At 46.3% G+C, this 22,625-nt stretch overlaps 1 protein-coding gene across 2 annotated transcripts in view; it reads right to left on the reverse strand.

The window, feature by feature from the left end:
• Positions 1 to 22,231, reverse strand: part of ARHGAP42 (Rho GTPase activating protein 42) — a 248,868-nt gene extending 226,637 nt beyond the window's left edge. The window contains exon 1 of one of the 2 annotated variants that reach the window (XM_060234906.1): positions 21,779 to 22,231. In XM_060234906.1, the coding sequence (XP_060090889.1) occupies positions 21,779 to 21,932 (154 nt within the window). In that variant the 5' untranslated portion in view covers positions 21,933 to 22,231. The remainder of the gene's footprint in view (positions 1 to 21,778) is intronic. The other variant, XM_060234907.1, reaches the window with a different exon arrangement.
• Between the last annotated feature and the right edge of the window lie 394 nt (positions 22,232 to 22,625).

Raw genomic sequence — 22,625 nt, forward strand, 5'->3', positions numbered from 1 at the left:
GAACTGAGTAGTAAGTACCAATACCCTCATGTGCAAACTGAAATGTTTTCAACCTATCTTCTAACCTCTAGATGTTGAGTAAAATGCATACGCTCTGTGTATTCGGGCAAATGGAACTGAAGAATTCAGATATCCAACCAAATACGTTTCTCCACAACATACTCTTAAAACAGAGTTGCAGGAAGCTCGTGCTAAATTAGAAACCAGTGGCACATTTGTCAAAAAGAAAAATGGTTTTATATGGCTTTACTGAAGCTTAACTATAATTCACCACAAAATTCTAGCTCAGAGAAGTCAGATTAACCCCTAAAACTAGTTTCTAACTGTTGAGAATGTGTTAGGAACGGATATTGTTTGCTGAAATGACAAAAATGGACAATCTGTCGTGACCCAACAACTGACAACATCCATTAATTCAATAAAGTTCAAGCAGAACCAACACTGTGTTTCTTGGGACTTGGTTATTTATGAATGCTCAGACAGTACTCCAAAATAACAACTTCAGAAAGCAATACACAACTGTAAGAAGGGCCACATTTCACACATGTGGTTAGACACTCAGATTAGAATCTCAAAAATGCCAATTCTTATCTCCACTCTGTCATGGAAGCTCACTGGGTGACCTTGGGCTAGTCACACACACTCAGCCTAACCTACCTCCCAGGGTTGTTGCGAGGATAAAATGGAGAGGATAATTATCTTGGCCCCTTTGAGTCCCCAGTGGAGAAAAAGGCAGGCTAAGGATGTAAGAACCTTCAGGGTCAGACAAGTGATCCATCCAGTCCATCACACAGTTTCACACAACAGCCAACTCGTTGCCTTGGAAGGGCAGTAAGTAATAATGATAATTAACGTATGCAAGTCACTGGCAGAAAATGTAACAATGAGCTTTTTAAAAAGGGGTTTGAAAAAATTAATGAGAATTGACTATAATGAAAGATTGGTAGACACCAGTGTTCCCTCACAGATTTTTAGCCTCCAGCTCACACCTTTTTGTCTTAGCTCAGGAAGGATTACCCAAAAGCACACTAATTTATGCAGCAGCTCACAACTTTAATGCCAGTAGCTCACAAAGTAGATTTTTTGCTCACAAGACTCTGCAGCTTAGAGGGAACATTGGCAGCCTCCTCAAACAAATGAAATCTCTGTGTTCGCAAACTAGATATCAGACATTGGCTTTCATTCCTGGCCAAATTAGTCATTTCTTTTCCCACTGGGCAATCAGCTACCTCCAAGAGATTTCATCTGTTTTCTGGATTAAATCAAAGAGATTCCCGCAGTGCGGAACTCAACTGTGGACAAAAATTCCATGCAGCATCAAAATGTCTCAAGAGTGTTGGAATTCTAGCAAGAGCTCCTTTACATATTAAGCCACACACCCCCTGATGTAGCCAATCCTCCATGAGCTTACAAAAAACAGCCTTGCAAGCTCTTGGAGGATTGGCTACATCAGGGGTGTGTGGCCTAATATACAAAGGAGCTCCTGCTAGAATTCCACCCCTGGGATGGACTGTAATTGTTAATATATAGTATTATGTACAAGTATTACATTTGTCGATGCAAACGGCTTACCCATTTCTAACCTAGCCAATGGACAAGAGCAAGTGTACATAAACTCTTCAAACTAAATAAAAAGTGAGGATCAGTCTTATTTCTTTTATATGTCTGAATATTCAGCATCTAAAGATCCTTTATTTTCCCTAGGAATCTCTGCAAGCTGTCCTTCTACCAAGAGAAAAACACGCAAAAAATCCTTTCAATGGAAAGAAATTCCACGGGTAGTAGAGCTGATGAAAAGAAAAACCTACACAGCAAAGAACAGATAGAAACAGGAAATTGTTTTGAATTCATCGCAACAGGGAAGTGCCAGGTTGCCACAACAATTCCCAGTCTATAAATCCCCCAGGGAATCCGTACAGGCTCAGCACAAGAGAGCAGCATTCATAAAAGAACTACCTTCTTATGAACAGCAGCTCTTTATCTTATTCACATGGGGTGAGGTTGATTATTCAGCAAAGACGGTACTCTCATAAACCAGATAAAAACATCTTCTGTAAAGCTCTGACTGTAAATATTTATTGATATTTCAAAGTATTTATTAGTATTTCAAAATCCTCAGTTAAAGAAAAATAATAGATTAACTGTACCAAGTTGCCATTGACTGGGGTTTGCATTTTTTTTTTTTTGCTTCCTATACAACATGGATTCAGAGCAGAATTACTACAGACTTTTAAAAATCTTGAACCGGTTTGTGAATGCAAGCAATTCCCCCCCCCTTTCCTATATGTGACACTGTTTTTTGTATGATACATCCCCCAATGTCAACCATAGTTAAGGTACCAAAAAGGTCACAATATGGTTTGCAAAGGAATCACAGTTCCAGCAGAAGAGAGGCAGAGTGCTCCAGAAGGTTAAGAGCCTCATGTATGCAGCTATGAATGCCCTGCTGAACATCACTGGAAGTTGCATGTCCCTTTAACTCAGAGCGGGGAGTGAAACAGGAATGGACATATTTCATGTCAATTCTGGACAATGTTCCCTTTAAGCTGCAGAGTCTTGTGAGCAAAAACTCTACTTTGTGAACTACTGGCATTAAAGTTGTGAGCTACTGCATAAATTATGTGCTCTGGGGAAATGTTCCCTCTAAGCTGGAGAGTCTGTGAGCAAAAATTCTACTTTGTGAGCTACTGGTATTAAAGTTGTGAGCTAGTGGCATTAAAGTTACTGAGCTACTGAATAAATTATTGTGCTCTGGGGCCATTTTTCCTGAGCTAAGACAAAAATGTGTGAGCTGGAAGCTAAAAATCTGTGAGCCAGGTCATGCTAACTCAGTTTAGAGGGAACACTGCTCTGGGGTTATTTTTCCTGAGCCAAGACAAAAAATGTGTGAGCTGGAGACTAAAAAACTGTGAGCTACTTCACGCTAACTCAGCTTAGAGGGAACACTGGTTCTGGGGCAATACACAGAATGGGAGGGACTAACAGCCAAAGACAGTGAGCTGAAGAGGTTTCAGCTTCCAGTGTGACATCTTTCAGGGGGCAATAATCCACAAGCACCCAGAGCAGCTGCGGTTCAGTGTTGCTACTGTTCCCTCTAAACTGCAGAGACCTGTGAGCAAAAATTCTACTTTGTGAGCTACTAGTATTAAAGTTGTGAGCTACTGGCATTAAAGTTGTGAGCTACTGCATAAATTACTGTGCTCTGGGGTCATCCTTCCTGAGCTAAGACAAAAATGTGTGAGCTGGAGGCTAAAAATCTGTGAGCTAGCTCACACTAACTCACCTTAGAGGGAACACTGGCTACCACCATCTCCTCAGCTTCCAAGCTGAATGACTCCTTTGGCCACATTCTGCATGAGATTTCTACTACTGGCACTAGGGTTACCAGCGGGCGATCAACGCTCCCTATGCCCCACCCTCACTCAATGCAGATGTGAGGGGGGAAGAGCATGGATCAACATTGGAACATCATTCCAGGTTTCAGGACAAGAAGTGACATCATGATGCTCTAGGAATTTTCAGATCCCTGTGGTAAAAAACACAGCTTGCTTGGAAGTTCCTAAAGCATCGTGTCATCACTTCCTGTTCTAAATGGGAAGTGATGTCCTGCTAAGTCTTTGTTTCTCCATTGTTCTCAGGGGTAGACAGCCAAGAGCAACCCTAACTGGAACTCTAGTCCTCCGCCTCTAACCTTTCTCCCATTTAGCATTCAATAAGGGCGTCAACAGCCAAAGATGACCCAGCCCATTCGAAATGTGCCAGGCAATATCTGTTTGCTTCATTTATGAAGTTGCAGCAGCCTGTAAAGATAAGGCATTTCTGCATTCCAAGAAAAGGAACACTTTGCCACTTGATCTCTGAATTCTGTGGTAAAGAGAGACAAAGGATCACACAGTTAAGGTACAGTGACTGTTTGGAGACAAGGGTGGCAACTAGTCAAAAGTATTGATTTTACTGGCCAAAATTACAAAAAAAAAATCTGGCCAAATACTCACAAAAAATGAGAAATTATTGAACAATTTATTTTAGCCTATTGATAAATTAGTGTTTTAAAAGTAAAACTGGGACTTCATTTGAAAATTATTATTATCTGGCCTCCACCATCCCAATAGCCAGCCATCACACATTTTTTATTTTATATAATATATAAAATATATATATTCATTCAGGGCTTTTTTAAAAGCAGGATCACACAGGAACGCAGTTCCGGCTGGCTTGGTGTCAGGGGGTGTGGCCCAATATGCAAATGAATTCCTGCTGGACTTTTTCTATTAAAAAGCCCTATGTGAAACAATGGTGGCATCAGGGGTGTGGCCTAATATGCTTATGAGTTCCTGCTGGGTTTTTACTACCTAAAAAACCCTGTATATATTTATGAAGAAAGGACAATGTTTTCATTATGGTACAGAATTTAAAGGGGGGGGATCCAATTTATAAATAATCTTATACTGTCTTTTCACTGGGAAGTCATCATTTTTCAAAAAATGCAGTAACAAAAACAAAGAAACCACCAAAAAATCCATTCTCGAAAACAAAGATATACTGACTTTACTGGCCATTTTTTAAAAACCTGACAAATTGATGACCAAGGTGGGAAAACTGACTTTTACCAATTACTGACCATTTCCCAACCTATCTGCCTCTTGGCAGGGTCTAGGAAGAGGAATAAGGTGGTTGTTGTTAAAACAGCTACTGGAATTGCTGCAGTAAAGATCTCTAGGCCCAATCTGCATTACAGGTAAGCAGGGTTGCCAGACAGAGTGAGTGTGAGAGCAGAACAGGCAGTGGCTGGGCCTGTCTGACCTTGACTTTTTAATCCGCCTGGGGGACGAGCCTTCCTTGGCCCAAGATGTCTTCTTGCTATAATCTGTTCTCAAAGTGTTAACATTAAGTGCACAAACCTCAAATATTTGCAAAATGTTTTCAAGTAGGAGTATACTAGGCTGCACTATTAAATTATCCATACAGCAGGCATCTGATCAAATATCCCCTAAACAGGAAGGCCAGCTACTGTGAACAGCTTACCAACAGCTTTGAAGAGGTCTGGAAAAGGCATTTTGAAAGCTATCTTGCCTCTCCATGGAAAAACACAATAATCTCTTTCATTCACAAGGAAATGTACCCGCCATCACCATCTGAATTTTTTTCCCTTAACGTTTTAATTATTTACTTTATGTATCTTGTCTTATTCTCAATCAAGGGGCAGTATGCATTTCTTTCACCAAACACAAGATCACAGCTAAAAATCACACCCTTTATCCTTAACTATAAATTCTTTCTACCACTGTCACCACCCAGAAAAAAATGAACATTTTTTTTTTTACAAAAAAACCCAAAACTCTTTGAAGAAAGAAATGTGTTTTTGGCATGAGTCTTTGAGGGACTGAGAGCAGTGCTTTGTATGCTGCAACAGTCTCAAATTTCAAACAAACAAAAACAGCACGACAAAAGCTGGAATCTGCCTTTTTGTGCCAAGCTAAACAACAAAACTGTTTGTTACCACGGTGGACTTCAAATGAGTAGGCCTCATCAGGTAATTCTGCCTGTGGGACTTCAACCGAACTCTTTTCAGTCCTCTGACTACTGCTTCATGCTCAAGGCCAAACTACAAGCGACAGCAGGCTTGGGTTCATTCCATGGCTCTCAAAGCCATTTCAAAAGCATTTGTAGTTCTTTAAAAATTGCCGGGATGCCCTGATATGGATTGGCACACGTTGGCCCCAGAGGTTTTGTCCACCACCACCACCACCATCCCTGGCAGCATTTCCAGGGCCCAAACAGGGGCTGTTTCTGCATTTGAAAAAAAAAAAAACTGGGGGGGGGGAGCTTCTGGGGCCACCGTGCCATGTGCCTGGTCAGGGCCTTGTGATGATTTTTACAAGAACCAAATATGCTTTTAAAATGGTGTCTGTGGTCACAGGAGGCACTGTGGCCTACTGGTAGCTTGGCTCTCAGTCACTATAATACAGCTGTCACTGTTCTTGTTGCTGCTACCAGAGCTCGCCTAGACTGTCTGGCACCCTAGCCAAGGGTCTGGTGCCTCCCTGCACTGATAATGTCACCAAATTCAGTGCCCCCAGAAGGCCAACATCCTAAGCAATAGCCTAGTTTGCCTAGTGGCAGGGCTGGCCACAGTAAATGTTGTTTGCAGTAAAAGTTTTTTTATATATATAATTAACATTTTATGTTTGCAGTAAAAGTTGTTCAACAGTTGTTCATCAGCTGCCAAGGGAGTTGTCGAGCACCCCCTCAGTGGCAGTCTTTAAGCAGCAGCTGGACAAACACTTGTCAGGGATGTTCTAGGCTGATCTAGTGCTGAGCAGGAAGTTGGATTAGATGGCCTGTATGGCCCCTTCCAACTCGGTGATTCTATGATTCTGCTGCTGCCCCAAAATTCAAACCACTTGAACCAGAAATAATATAGGGTGGACCACAGGCTCCATAGCTGGGACCATTATCTCCCACAATGTGCTAAGCGCTCTCTCTCTCTTCCCCCCCCCCCTCTCCACAGTGTCCCCTGACAACAACTATATATTGGGGAGGGACGGTGGCTCAGTGGTAGAGCATCTGCTTGGTAAGCAGAAGGTCCCAGTTTCAATCCCCAGCATCTCCAACTAAAAAGGGTCCAGGCAAGTAGGTGTGGAAAACCTCAGCTTGAGACCCTGGAGAGCCGCTGCCAGTCTGAGTAGACAATACTGACTTTGATGGACCAAAGGTCTGATTCAGTAGAAGGCAGCTTCATATGTTCATATATGTTCATATTCAATCTGCTCCATCTAAAAGACTACAAAGAGTACACACTTACCCATCTGAGTACAATGCCTGTATTGGGATCACTGTTAGACTCAAGAGAGCTGTTATTCTCCTATCACTTCTACCTCCAAGGATGGTTCTCCAGCAACCTAGCAAGTCAATACATGGGCCTGGAAACTTGCCTTACACTAGCCATCAAGAAGATAAGAAGAAGAAGATATTGGATTTATATCCCGCCCTCCACCCCAAAGAGTCTCAGAGCGGCTCACAATCTCCTTTACCTTCCTCCCCCACAACAGACACCCTGTGAGGTGGGTGGGGCTGGAGAGGGCTCTCCCAGCAGCTGCCCTTTCAAGGACAACCTCTGCCAGAGCTATGGCTGACCCAAGGCCATATCAGCAGGTGTGAGTGGAGGAGTGGGGAATCAAACCCGGTTCTCCCAGATAAGAGTCCGCACACTTAACCACTACACCAAACTGGCTCTCCAACCCCTCTAGGGTATTGACTGAATACAAGAAGAGGGACAGGAGGCATGAACATGCTGTCCCCGGCTCTGCATAGTTACCAGATCGTATGCATGTGCAAGAACATGGAGGAAGTGTCTGTATGTATGCTCCCTCCCTGTAATCAGGGAACCTGTTTTCCTAACATTGCCAATCATGAGGAGCAAGTGTTATGTACAAACAATTCCTCTATGAGTTGGCACTGTTCTCACAAATTGGTGGTCACAAGGAAGTGAGAGGCAAGACCCCTCTCCTTCTTCTCATGTTTGATAAACATGTGGAGGGATCATGTGTACAGGGCTACTGAGTCAGAGCACTGGGCAGTCTTACGAAGGACAGTATTATCAGCTCTGACTGGATACAGATCTCCAGAGCCAAGTCAAGAACCTTCCCATCATCTACTACCTGATCTTTTTAGCTAGAGATACCTGGGGCTGAATCGAAGACCTTCTACATGCAAAGCAGATATGCTTTAACTGAGCCATAAATAAAGCTGCTTTAGTCAGAGTCAAACCATTGGTCCATCAAGGTCACTACTGCCTGTTCCAACTAGCAGCGGCTCCTCAGGTTCTTGTGTAATGTCTTTCACATCATCTACTACTCCAGTTTGGTGTAGTGGTTAAGTGTGTGGACTCTTATCTGGGCGAACTGGGTTTGATTCCCCACTCCTCCACTTGCAGCTGCTGGAATGGCCTTGGGTGAGTCAGCTATAGCTCTCGCAGAGTTGTCCTTGAAAGGGCAGCTTCTGGGAGAGCTCTCTCAGCCCCACCTAACTCACAGGGTGTTTGTGGTGGGGGAGGAAGATAAAGGAGATAGTGAGCTGCTCTGAGACTCTAAGATTTAGAGTAGAGGGTGGGATACAAATCCAATGTCTTCTTTTTCTACTTCTACTCAAGTCTTTTAAGTGGAGGTGAACCCAAGTCCTTGCATGCCAAGCAGACGCTCTGCCACTGAGCCACACCCACACCCCATAGAATCATAGAGTTGAAGGGATCTCTAGGATCATCTACTCCAACCCTCTGCACAATGCACAGAATTCACAAATACCTCCCCCACACACCCCAGTGACCCCTGCTCCATTGGGGTGGGGAGAGAGAGGTATTTTTTAAATTTCCCTTTTTGTCCTCCTCCTTCCCTTGATCATGTTATACGTACAAACTTCCTATTCTGTTACATGTTGTAAGTGGAGAGGGAGAGGGAGAGAAAAGCAGAAGCTGGACTCACTGGGATACTGGACTTGGTGACAGGTTTTGCACCTCGCGGTTGCTTTGACAGTATCGACTTGCGAGCGGGAGAGAGAGGTCTCTCCCCTGGGGCTAACTGCTCTTGTTTCCAGATCTCCACAGGTTTCGGGCTTCCAGAGGCTCTGCATGCAAGGACTGTCGTCCATGGCTAGGTAAATCACACTGCTCCCCCCCCCAGCCTCCCCCTCCCCTCGCTCTTGACTGCTTGGTGTGTGAGCATCTCTGGCACTTGAACCAGGCAGTGGGCTCCGGCAGGGGGCATTTGCTGACCCCGCTCCCCTGTCCTGCCGCCTGCTCCCTTCCCTTGGTCTGCCCTCTGCCGCGTTCCCAACCCCTGGCAGGGCACGGAGTGTCTGTGTGTGGCAGCTGCCCCATTGCAAGGAGGTGGGTCAGAGATTAAGAGAGGGCTGAAACGCAGCCCACTCTTCTGGCCGCTGCCCCTGCAGGTGCTCCTGATCTCTATCTCCGTTTTGCAGGTGGGACTCCAACACAGAGGCTTCCACATGTGTCGCTCCACTGCCCCCCCACTCCCTCAGCTGTTTTTGCCCGCTGCTCAGAATGGAGCCCCGCCCATGGTGAGACTGCCCAGCGCGCACCAGGGAGACTGTTGCGCTCTGTTACGGAAAACTAAAATCTGAGCTCTGCCCTCTGTTGTCTCTCCTGCTTGCCATCTGCTGCACATTCCCTGGGCAACCCGCCCCCCTCTGTCAGTGGCTGCTCCGAGGAAATGCCTGGGAGGGTGGACAGACTTGGTTTTGTGGGGGGGGGGAATGGTCTATGAGCCGCCATGCTGCCCCCCACATGGTTGGACAGGGGAAGGGAGTGCCACCCCTCAGCCTGCCTGGGCTGACAGCCTACCCGACCCCACAGGGCTGTTGTGCGCAGGGCACTAAGGGGGGGGCTGCTAAAGTGGACTCAGAGTTCTGCAGCTGATGCACTCACACTCTGAGTTCTGCGGCCCCCGGGGGAGGTGTTCTGTGCACATGGCAGAGGGCGTCAGGGCAACACAGGGGGTCTCTGGGCAGGGGGATGTCCGCTGCTGGGCTGCTCACTCCCAGACACACATTCCAGCCACTGTCTATGACAGTGAACTCCTGCACTTGGTACTTCCTGCTTGTCTGCCTCCCATTGGCAGAGTCTCTGACAGCGGGAGGGTGTGAGGGGATTGACGGCTTCTCCATGGTCCCGTGCGGCCCTGTCCCGCCCCCGCCCCCACCTCACCACCAAGTCAGGCTTCTCGTGCGCGCATGCCCAGCCTCACTCCTGTTTCCTCCCCGTGTTGGTGGGACGTCTCTCCTTTGCCTGTGATGGTCTGCCCGTTCTCTGTTTGGGGGTGGGTTGGGGATGGCTATCAGCCTCTCTGGGGCCACTTATCCCCATCCCTGACTGCCATGAGCCACGGCGCATGCGCCAGGACTGGCCAATGGGGGTGGGTGGGCTGGCCCTCCCCTCCGGCTGCCTCCGCCTCCCTTGTGCCTACGCCAGTGGCATTGCCATGGCGACCCTCACAGCAAGCTACACCTCTCCCCTCCCCACGCTCCAGCGTGCCAAAGTCCTCAGGAAGTCTACTAGTGGTGCGGCAGCCACGCCGCGGCCGGCAGCCCCTTATGTCTGGATTGGGCTGATAATAGATTAACTAAGAAGTCAATGTGCAACTCAGTTATGAGCAAAAATTCTCCTCCATGCTTGGGGGCAGAGGAAGGAAAACGAAATCATTTCTTTCCCAGCTGTGCTGCAGTGCATGGTGTTTTGCTAATTCTGGACCTTGAAACATGCCACAGAAAGATTAGGGTCCAGCCATAATAAAGTAACCCACTGTTTTTCACCCTTTAATGAGCTAGAACCAAATAACTTCAGTTTAACCACTAACTCTGAAATCACTTCCTTACAAAGCGCAAGAAGTCTTGGGGCACACAGCAGAGAACCATTTCAGAACAAAAGTTTCGGTGTATGAAAATGGGGACTTGATTTCAGCGATCTTGCCCTGTCTTGGAATAGGCAAGAAACTCAGGGATTTGCAGTCTTTCTTTATGCTGGGGTACTAAAAATCTCTGCATGGTGGAAAAGAGGGTATTTCTTATCCTCCCACACAAAGAGTACAATGCAAACCTTGTGTGATCATCCTTCACACTTCCTTTTTCCTGTTGAAAGGAAACGAGTGTCCAAACCCAAGAGACAATCTTCATCATGTCCACCATTATTACCACTCAAGAAGGGACTGGGGTTTTCGGGCATATGAAAACGTCATCCTGGTAGGCATTAGAACCAGAACTCAAGTTTGCAAAGACTGCAGGATTGCGCTCCAAGGTTTTGTGCAGGAGCTTGTGAAAAAGAACACCACCTTAAAATCCCTTTCAAAAAGGGAATGGTTGGTACACTATCCTGCCCTCTTTGAAAGGATCCTGGGTCCACCACGGAGTCCAACTGCATGACCAAAAAAGCCTTGTACATCAAGGGAAGGTAGTTTCCTTTGAATTCTGTGGATTTCTCAGGCCCAGCCTGAGAAACGAAAACAGTGAAACTTCCCTTACGCAAAGGGCTGTCAAAGTAAACAAATTCCAGAGAACCATGAGAAATATGTCTTTCCTCTGAGCTTACATTTCAGTGTATTTTTGACAGTAAAAAGGACAGAATATTCATATGCGAACTGAAATTTAAGCTTTGTGGAACCAGACAGCACGCTTAGAATAGGTGACCTGAATAAGGCCTATAGCAAGACAGGGGTGGGCTTACAGGCATCGTGCTTATGTTTTAAAAGAAAAGTTTCACCTCATTTCTCTCGAACTCAAGACAGCTTGTAGGCGGTACAACAGTTTCTGAAATGCACTAGATTATTATTTTTTTTTAAAAAATAAAGTATATTAAAATGGGCACATACGCACTAAAGTGCCCTCCCAACTCACAAAAAGGATAACTTTGCAGTCATTCATAAATCAAGATAGGTAATCATCTCCTCCATCGCTTCAATCTATCCATACAATTTAGTAACTGAAAGCTCTCCAAATTTCCTGCTTATCCTACTTAGTATGATGCCACATATGGAACTATATGAGCTACACAACTAAACAGGAGAGGACCCCCCCCCCCCTTCTCCCTTCTCCCCTCTGCCATTTCTGCTCTCTAACTCAGCTCTGAGCTTCTCCCACCATCGCCTCTTCCTTAGTCTCAGCAAGACCCTTCCAGGCAAGACACCATCCAATGCTGTAGGGAGTTACCTTCTAAGCCGCCCTGAGCCTGCTTAGGCGGAGAGGGCGGGATATAAATTAAAAATTATTATTAATCCTCATAGGGTTGCCGGCCTCCAGGTGGGGGCTGGTGATCTCCCAGAATTATAGCTCATCTCCACACTACATAGATTGCTTATTTATTATTTATTTACTTAAAATATTTATTCAACTTTTCCTGGAGAAAATGGCTGCTTTGGAAGGTGGACTCTATGGCAATATACCTCACTGAGATCCCTCCTCTCCCTAAATCCCACCCTCAAATCTCAAGGTATTTCTAGACCCAGAATTGGCAACCCTATCCAAACAGAGAAGTTCTTGCCTGCCATTTTCAACCCCGTGTGACACCACTGAGGGCCACAACCTTAGAAAGATCATTAGTACATATTACTACATATAATAATGTAGTACATGTAGTACATATTACTACATACATATTAGAAAGATCATTCCACTTAATTTAATAAAAGAGCCAGTTTGGTGTAATAGCTAAGTGCATGGACTTTTATCTGGGAGAACTGGGTTTGATTCCCCACTCCTCCACTTGCACCTGCTGAAATGGCCTTGGGTCAACCATAGCTCTTGTAGGAGTTGTCCTTGAAAGGGCAGCTGCTATAAGAGCTCTCTCAGCCTCACCTACCTCACAGGGTGCCTGTCGTGTGTGTGTGTTGGGGGGTGGGGAAGGTAAAGGAGATTGTGACCGCTCTGAGACTCAGAGTATAGGGTGGGATATAAATCCAATATCATCTTCTTCTTCTTCTAAAAGTCTTAATGCTTTGCTTTCCCATTTACTAAGAGCCCCATGGTGCAGAGTGTTAAAGCTGCAGTACTGCAGTCCTAAGCTCTGCTCACGACCTGAGTTCGATCCCCGGCAGAAGCTGGGTTTTCAGGTAGCCAGCTCGAGGTTGAGTCAGCCTTCCATCCTTCTGAGGTCGGTAAAGTGTGTACCCAGCTTGCTGGCGGGAAGTCTGCCGTGAAAACGTTGTGAAAGCAACGTCACCCCAGAGTCGGAAATGACTGGTGCTTGCACAGGGGACCTTTCCTTTCCTTCCCTTTTACAGCATGGGGTGAATGCCATTTCACCCAACAGTCCTGTATGAGATGTAAGCAGCTCTACTTTAAATCATTAGCAAACAAAAGCCAAAAATAATCCTGTATAAACAAAAGACCTATTTCAAAAGTTGCCTTGGAGAGATATTTTGAGAGTGCAGGATATAAATATTTAAAACTTTAAAATGTCACAGGCACGCAAACACTGCTAAATATAAAAAGAAATATTTTTAAGTAGAAGACAATTCTATAAACTTGGGGTCTTGGTCATATTCTGAAACAGCTGTCTCCACCCCATCTTTTTTGGGGGGTAGTGCTGTTTCTAATATCCAAACTCGTGTAGAAATCTGGATATAGCAGAATGCTGGAGAGAAAACAGCTGCCTTAGCTAAGGGCCAAGCCAGAAGTGACTACAATTTCTTAGATCAGAGCTCTCAGAATTTTTTAATGCAATGATGGGATATAGTAGCCCCAAGTGTAAGAAGGGGCTTCAAGCCTGTTTTCTCAGTCTGGAACAGTGCCCCCCCCCCCCACCCTGGAGCTGTGATTTGCTCCGGTATGGAAACGTATAAGTACCAATATTGGTACCTGCAAGCTTCTGCTAATTGAACAAACGGAGACTCTCTGGAGCTCTTTCAAACAGAAAAAATGGTGCGGGGGGGGGGGGGGGGTTCTCTGCATACTCTGCAGTTCCAATCAAACCAGGCCTTATACGTCTGGAGACTAAAGATCCTACCTTTAAAAAAAAAAAAAATCCAGTCATGGAACTCCCAATGTCTCTGGGTTGGCCTTAATCCAGTTGGAGGAGGAGGATTATAACCTGCCCTTCACTCAGAGTGGCTTACAATCTCCTCCCCTTCCTCTCCCCACAGCAGACAGTGGGGAGGAGAGAGCTCTGAGAAAACTGCTCTTGAGAGAATAGCTCTGAGAGAATTTATAACTGATCCAAGGTCACCCAGGGCTGCACGTGGAAGAGTAGGTAATCAAACCCGGTTCTCCCAGATTAGAGTCCGCCACTCTTAACCACTACACCAAACAAGTGGTATGTATGGAAAGAAAAGAAAAGAAAAGAAAAGAAAAGAAAAGGGAAGGGAAGGGAAGAGAAGGGAGAAAGAAAGAAAGAAAGAAAGAAAGAAAGAAAGAAAGAAAGAAAGAAAGAAAGAAAGAAAGAAAGAAAGAAAGAAAGAAAGAAAGAAAGAAAGAAAGAAAGAAAGAAAGAAAGAAAGAAAGAAAGAAAGAAAGAAAGAAAGAAAGAAAGACAGGCTGCAAGTAACCATATGGGTGCATTTAGAAAAAATATTTTTGACATCAATTGAAACCCAGCCCTATACAGCCTACAGAGTGACAGCCTTATGGTCACTCTACAATACCTCCTGTACTCCATTTAAAGCCTGTTACAATCTGTAGACTCAGTTTTTCCAATTGTGCTCTGAAACATCTACCTCCCACCCACCCTTTTTTTGTTGTTTTGAGCATCCAACCTCATGAAGGTTTATGGGAACCTCAAAAACTTGTTCTCTGCTAGCGGCAAATTTCTTGGTCCTAATAAAAGATATTATTATGCCACGGGTTTACATGAGCCATGTTACTAAATAAATTGGCTACTCCTCCCAAAATTGTCCAGGATCCTACCATTAGGCTTACAAGCGACAACTGATTGTCCATGGTTGTATAAGCGTGCAGCCCTTCAAGAATCAAAGCAAAGAACTGACAAGTCAAATTATCCGCTTTTTCAACTGCTTGTTTCAGTTCTTCTACTTCAAAGAAAGAAGACGAAGAAGAAAAGTTGCACCAGACTGCCGGATGCTACATTTATTCAACCTCAGAAAAGATAACAAAAACACCTAACCAAAAAAAATCTCTCCCACAAGCATCCCATCAAGAAATTCAGCTGCTGGCAACTTAATCATAAAAAATAAGTTAATGTCTCTGCAGCCACAACCAAAATCTATAATCAAAGATATAAAAAAAAACATTTCATTTGCTGTAGTATTCATTCTTATATTATGATAAAAATAAAAGTGCCCAAATGACTACTTTTATATTAACCAGGCAACAATTTCACATGATGTTAAACTAGTGTCACATGATTCACTAAATTCTGCAAACATCTAGTTTTGCTGGAGGTAAAAGAGGGAATGGTGAACCAATGACACAGTTGTTCTCCGAACAGCCTGCTACTATCCTGACCCCCTTTCCCCTCTTGGATTGGCTTCTGAAAGGCCAAACAGAGATCATATGTGGTCCACAGGCTGTCACTGAATGAATAAATTACATTTCATTTGGGTATCACCTCAGTGATACCCCAAACAGCTTACATTGTTCCTCTCGCCTCCATTTTATTTGCACAGCAACCCTGTGAGATAGGTTAGGCTGAGGGCATTTGACCTGTTCAAGGTCACCCAGCAAGCAAGCTTTTGTGGCACAGTGTTAAAGCTGCAGTACTGCAGTCCTATGCTCTCCTCACAACCAGAGTTTGACCCCCGGCGGAAGCTGGGTTTTCAGGTAGCCAGCTCGAGGTTGACTCAGCCTCCCATCCTTCCGAGGTCAGTAAAATGAGTATCCAGCTTGCTGAGAGGAAAGTGTAGATGACTGGGGAAGGCAATGGCAAACCACCCCGTAAAAAGTCTGCCGTGAAAACGCTGTGAAAGCAACATCACCCCAGAGTCGGAAACGACTGGTGCTTGCACAGGGGACCTTTCCTTTCCTGGGATTTGAACCTGGTTCAGGCACTCTGACCACAACACCACACTGTCTCTCCATCCTTGATCTTCATCGGTACACATGAAGCTGCCTCACACCAAGTCAAACCATTGTGCTATCAAGGCCTACATTAAAGTACCAGCTGGATATTAGGAAAAAGAGTTAGTCAACAGTGAAATCAGCTCTGCTTAAAGACCGGCAGTCTTTATTTAAGATTAGGCAGCGGAGATATAAACTTTAGATATAAACACAGACAAACACAATTAAAGATTTTGGTTTTTTAAAAAAACACCTTAAAATAAAACATGCTTAAAACATTAGCACTTGTTGGTCTTAAAGGTCTTTGTATTTCTTCCATGGGATCCAGGGAATTGGGCAAAGGAAGCTCTGGCTCTTTTTTTCCTTCCCCAGGGGACCAGGAGGGGGAGGAGCCTCAACCAATGGAGAAAATCAAGGTTTTGCTCTGTAGCTCCTGTGCGACTGAGCAAGCCTTGAAAAGCAAGCTGAGATGTCAAAGGAAGCAGGAGAGGGAGAAGGCAGCAGACAAGAGCCAGTGGCTCAGTGGCCTGATAGGAGCTCTCTGGGGGCCTGATTCGGCCCCTGGGATGCATGTTTGACACCTCTGTATAATAGTGGTGGACTCTAATCTGGAGAACTGTGTTTGATTCCCCACAGCTCCACATGCAGCTGCTGGGTGACCTTGGGTTGGTCACAGTTCTCTCAGAACTGTTCTCCCAAGAGCAGTTCTCACAGAGCTCTCTCAGCAGCCCCATCAACCTCACAGAGTGTCTGTTGTGGGGAGAGGAAGGGAAAGGAGACCGTATGCTTCTCTGAGACTCTGAGTAAAGGGTGGGGTAAAAATCCAGTCTCTTCTTTTTTGTCTCAGGCAGAGGCCTTTCACGTCACTTCCCAGCTAACCCTTTAAACTGCGGATGCTGGGGAATGAATTTGGAACCTTCTGCACTCTAAACAGCTGCTCTGTCACTCAGCCATGGCTTCTATACCAAATTAAAGCAATGTGAACTTCAAGAAAGAGGCTTCTCCAGAGGGTCACCTGATCACAACACAGAGAGGCGTCCTTTCAACTGCCCACCCCACAATCCTACATGAGAACACAGCTGTGGCATCTCTTGTGCTGCTTCTCCTATGCCCAACCCTCTCCCTCAGGTCCAACTGAAACATGTTGCTGGAAGGTTCACGATCTCACTTCAACTCCTCCACCACCTGTGTGGGCTTAGTTTGCAAACCAGAGAACCATAACTCTTGCAGACATCACACTGGTACACTAGCTAAGCCCACGTAACTATCTGGCACAGTTAAGAGCAAGATGCTGGGCCTAGGTGAGAGCTCTTCCGCCTCACACTGGAAAATAGAGCCACAAACTCCACGGCGAAGGAGGCAATGAGGCTTTCAGAGGCACAAGGCTAGGGCAGCTCTTTTGTGTAATCTCTTCCATGGCTGCCAAGCTCCGAAGGAGACAGGAAGGTTGTCCGGATGGTGAACCTGCAGCCAGCTCCTTTTAGAGTAGAGATAAGCAAGCAGGCGTCAGCAGTGACTACAGCCAGTTCACAGATGTGCATGCCATACTGTACCTAATATTATACCACAATTCAGGATTTGGCAGGCCACTGCCTGCCTCAGTCTGCAGGCCTGGAACCTACTCTTCACACCTGCTGGAATAGCCTTGGGTTAGCCATAGCTCTGGCAGAGGTTGTCCTTGAAAGGGCAGCTGCTGTGAGAGTTCTCTCAGTCCCACCCACCTCACAGGGTGTCTGTTGTGGGAGAGGAAGATAAAGGAGATTGTGAGCCGCTCTGAGACCCTGAGATTCGGAGTGGAGGGCGGGATATAAATCCAATATCTCCATCTTCTTCTTCCTACTGACAACTAGGAATGCCAGCCTCCAGATGGAACCTGGAGATCCCCTGAAACTGCACTCATCTCCAGACTACAGACAAAATGGATGCTTTGGAGGGCGGACTTTATGGTATTACACCCTATTGAGGTCCCTGTCCTTTCCAGACTCAACACACAAATCTCCAGAAGTTTCCCAACCTGGATCTGGCAACCCAAACCCCTAACCCCCGACAGCATCAAGGTGGGACCTGGAAACCCTACTGACAACTCAGTAGGCCTGTCTGAAGTCAACCAGAGATAGGGCCTTTTCAATCACAGCCCCCTGCTGGTGGAACCAGCTACCAGAGGAGGTGAGGGCCTTGCGGAACCTTGGGCAGTTCCGCAGGGCCTGCAAGACTGTCCTCTTCCGGTTGGCATACAACTAACTGGTATATAAGAACTGCGGAGAAAGGCCGTCAGAATAGCACCAAATTGTTAGACTGTTTTTCTGGTTTTATTGTTTTTATTATTGTAAATTATTGAATGTATTTTAATATTTACTAATTTTATTGTTCTGGGATTTTATGTTGTGAGCCGCCCTGAGCCCGGCTCGGTGGGGAGGGCGGGATATAAATCGAATAAATAAATAACTAAATGTCACACAAATGATTCCACATACATCCAAAGTGAAGACTGGACAATCATTTAGAAGAGCATGCATGCATTCAACACCAGTTTGCTCATATCTGTTCCCTATTACCTTTGCTACTCTCATTTCTCATCTTCCTCCCCCACTATCAAGATAGTGATCTTCATGGGGGCAGAGACTTGTGGTTTTAGTTTATGTTATTCTGTAAAGTAATGATGCATAATGATGCTGATCTATAAATCACTCATTGTGCCTACTGACAACACAAAACAAGAGGAATTAGTCATTTCTGCCAGTGACAGAGGTGAGTTAACTGAAGGGTGACCAAAATATCTGATCACAGCTATTCAGGACCAGATATTTTGTGAACAAACAATTGGTTCACAATCCCAGCAATTTATTTAAGGGTGAGTGAAAATGCTGGAAGCATAAAAACAAGTCATGCTGGAATACACCAGCAGCTACATAAGCACTTGATAGCTACCTCAAACTTTCAAAGCACTGTTCTATCAAAGTCAGGATTGACCACTTAACTCTCCAAGGTTTCGGGCTGAGGTCTTTCACAGAATCACAGAGTTGGAAGGGACCTCCCACACAATGCAGGAAACTCACAAATACCTTCCCCCCTCCACACACCCCGTGGCCCCTGCTGCATGCCCAGAAGATGGCAAAGAAAACCTCCAGGATCCCTGGCTGAAGTGGCATGGAGAAAACTTCTTCCTGTCCCCGAAGAGGCTATTGACACCTCCCTGGGCATGTAAGAAAGGGCCATGAGAACTGAGCACTGATGCAACCCTTTCTGCCCTCCCTCTCATTATCTGCCTAAGTTTACAGAGCAGGAGTCAAGTGGCACCTTTAAGACCAACCAAGTTTTATTCAGAACGTAAAGGTGCCACTTGACTCCTGCTTTGTTCAGCTGCTTCAGACCCACACAGCTGCCCACTTGGATCTAAGTTTACAGAATTAGCATAGCTGTCAGATGGCCATTTAGCCTCTGTTTAAAAACCTCCCAAGAATAAGGGACCGTCACCTCCTGAGGAAGCCTGTTCCACTGAGGAACCGTTCACACTGTCAGGAAATTCTTCCTAACCTTTAGACAAAAAATCTTTCACCAGACTGGAGTTTAACTGGAGTTGCCAGAGGGCTTCCTGTATACAAAGCAGATGTTACACCACTGAGCTTAGCAACCAGTAGCTAAGCCAAGGCCCTGGAAGGCCCACACACAATGCACCGGAGCCAATCAGAGGGGTACCACATTTCTTTCAGTGGGTGAGGTGTTACAGTTCTTAGCACATGCTGCTGCTTACAGACGCTATTAAGTTCTGCTATATTGTCACCCTGCAGTAAGACCAGAGGAAGGCTGCTAATAACAGGACAGAACATTTTGGAGATCATCAATTCACAGGGTCTTCATTGGAAGCAACTTGATGGCACTTAGCACACACACATCAAAAGTCAGGAGTTGTCTTTACCCATTCCAAGTGGATTGATTGGGGACTGTCTGTAAAATCTCTCTCTCTCTCACACACACACACTTTTTTGCTGTCTACGCCTTTGAAAATAAACATATCTGCCTAAAGAGTTGTCCACGTTGTGCATCTGATGATGTAAGCTCTGACTCACAAAATGTTACTGGAATTTCCAACACACGAGAGTTCCTTCTATACCAATACACAGTACTTTTAAAAGGGGGTGGATAGGCTAAGAAGCTTTAGCGCAACAGAGGTTTTAAGTAACTATTCCATTTCTCTAGCCCCGATTAGTGTTGGAGCAGCAGATCACACATTGGGTTTGAGCTAGGAAGACTTGACTTTAAATTCCCTTTCATGCATGATATTGATACGTCACAGGATGGTTTTGAGGACCAAAGGGGACATCCCCCCCTCACACATTCTGCCTAAGATGCAAACATTCTGCCTAAAAATGCAAAGGGGACATGTCCTCACATTCCCTCTATGCTCACAAGAGGGAGAGCAAGGGAAGTTTCAAGGTGTTAAAAGTTTTAACAAGTTTGCCTTCAAGGTCAGCTTAAGTCTATGGCAACAAACAAAAAGCTATGGCTGTCTGTGGTGGTGGAAAGCGCTCTCAAGTTGCAGCCAATTTACGGTGACCCTGTAGGGTTTTTGCAATGAAAGAGACAAACAGAGGTGGTTGGCCATTGCCTGTCTCTGCATAGCAACCCTGGACTTCCTTGGTGGGTCTCCCATCCAAATGCTAAGCAGGATTGCCCCCACTTAGCATCTGAGCTCTGACGAGATCAGGCTAGCCTGGGTCACAGTGTGGTCCTAAACTAGGAAGCTGCATCATCATTCAGTGGGTAGACTTCCTCGTATGGCTGCCCAGCACTTTCATCTATTATACAGCATCAACTGGGTGTGCCCTATATGTGCCTGGCTCTCTGGCCCTTCATAAATGCATGCATACATTGTAGGTTCACATATGCATTCCTATGCACGCATAGCTATAAATAAACCCTGCTGAACTCTGCAAAAATCCAAGTTTTGAAAAAAAGCGGAAAGACTTGTCCTATACAAGGGAATGCTATGGGGTTGCTCTGAAGTACCTAAAATAGGACAACACACTTTTAGAAGAGAAAATTTGCAGTATTTGGGACTGGGGGTGGGGATCAGATTAAGCTTTTTAATGGCACCTGTCTTATCTGTTGTACTTGGGCAGGTTTGCTCGCACCACTTTGGTGTAGTGGTTAAGTGTGCGGACTCTTATCTGGGAGAACTGGGTTTGATCCCCCACTCCTCCACTTGTACCTGCTGGAATGGCCTTGGGTCAGCCATAGCTCTTACAAGAGTTGTTCTTGAAATGGCAGCTTCTGGGGGAGCCCTCTCAGCCCCACCCACCTCACAGGGTGCCTGTAGTGGGGGAGGAAGATAAAGGAGATTGTGAGCTGCTCTGAGACTCTGAGATTTGGAGTTGAGGGCGGGATACAAATCCAAATCATCATCATCTTCCACACTGCTCTAAGGTTTGTGTCCTACTAGAAATGCAAGGGACAGCAGAATCCTATATGCAACTTACTACGTTTGCAACTCCACCAGCAGAGAACAGAACTGCACCGTGCGGCCTCAATCCTGGGCACGTCTACCTGGGAGTAAGCGCTGCTTCGCACAATGGGGCTGAACATCTGAGACCCAGGGGGGAAATCGCGACAACTGAAGCGTATGCTTCAAGATCGCGGTGACTTTCACACACACACCGATCAGTACACTTTCAATCCATTTCGCGACTGGATTTTACCGCGTGGAATCGCGAGATCCGCTTGCAAACAGTCACTGGAGCGGATTGAAACTGCCTTACTTAGCACGTGTGAAAGTGCCCATATATTATGTTGTCGGAAAGGACCTAAATTTAGCAAACGCGGACCAACTTCGCAGTCGACCTTTAATCCTGGTTGAGCCCTGTCCCCAGGCTGACATTCTACGCTAGACTAACAGAATCGGAGAAACCAAACTCTATGATTCTAGCGTGGAATGTCAGCTTGGGAACAGCGCTCAAAGCAGGATTAAAGGTCGGCTGCGAAATGGGTGGCGCGGACGGAAGCGCAGCCCAAGGCAAACCAGTTTTATGACCCCTCGGCCACAGGACCGAAGTTTCTTTCTCGCCCGCCCGCCCAGAAGCGCGCCTCTCTTTTTCTCTCCCAGGACCCAGCGAGGGAGCAGCCTTGGAATGTGCAGAAAACTTTCCGGCTGCCAGAAGGGGAGCCCTTTCCCTTGATCCATTCAAACAAAAGAACAGCCCTTTATTATTATCCCCCCCCCCCGCCGCCCCAGCCAGCCAGTCCCCGCCGGCGCGCCCGGACTCACTGCGGAGGGCCCCGATCAGGAGGCTGCCGTCCTTGATCAGCTCTTTGATGAACTTGTTGGTCCTCTCCAGCTCGACTTCGTGACATTTCAGCCTCTCCCTGAAATCCGGGCTGTCCAAGTAGGAATCGCTGAACTCCAGAGTGGGCAGCCCCATGGCAGCGCCCGCCGCCAGCCCCGCAGGGGAGAGCCACAAAATCCGGCGCCTTCTCCAATGGAATAAGTGGGGGAGAAACGGGCTTCGCGGCTGCCGATTGCTTTGCCTTGACTGCACCTCCGCAAGCGGCTGTCAGCCGGTCACATCGTCTCGCCCGGCGGGCATCGCAGGATCCACGGCGTACGGCTGCTGCGCCGCTTCTTCCTTTTCTCCCCCCGCTCCCGCCAGCTTCGAGTTCCCCTCGGAGCCACCCCCGGCCGGGCCAAGAAAACTCCCCTCCCAGGTCAACATGCAGACACGCGGGCGGGCCGAGGGAGGCGAGGGAAAGGGGGAGTTCCCGTAGCTCCATGTCCCGCCCAATCAGCGCGGGGCTTCTTCCCAGGCCTGGCCCCGCCCCCTCCCGGGTTTTAAAGACGGACCACACGCGCGCCTGCTGCGAGAGAGGCATACCTGCAAAATCTGGTCGCGCAGGTTAAGGGGGGGGGGGGGTCCTAAAACTTAGTGCTCAAGCAGAGCAGTGCTGAGAAATCGCTGGGAATGCAACATTGCGAGTTTTTTCGGACGTGCAAAACCCGGATTTATTTATTCAGCAGTATAAATTACTTTTCGTTGCAGAGTTGCGAGCCCAAGAAATGTCTTTTTTTTTTTCCCGAGCGATCCTTGTTGTTACAGTTCTGTAACGCAGACCCTGAC

This window comes from Heteronotia binoei, chromosome 3 (genome assembly GCF_032191835.1).
Source record: "Heteronotia binoei isolate CCM8104 ecotype False Entrance Well chromosome 3, APGP_CSIRO_Hbin_v1, whole genome shotgun sequence".
NCBI lineage: Eukaryota > Metazoa > Chordata > Lepidosauria > Squamata > Gekkonidae > Heteronotia > Heteronotia binoei.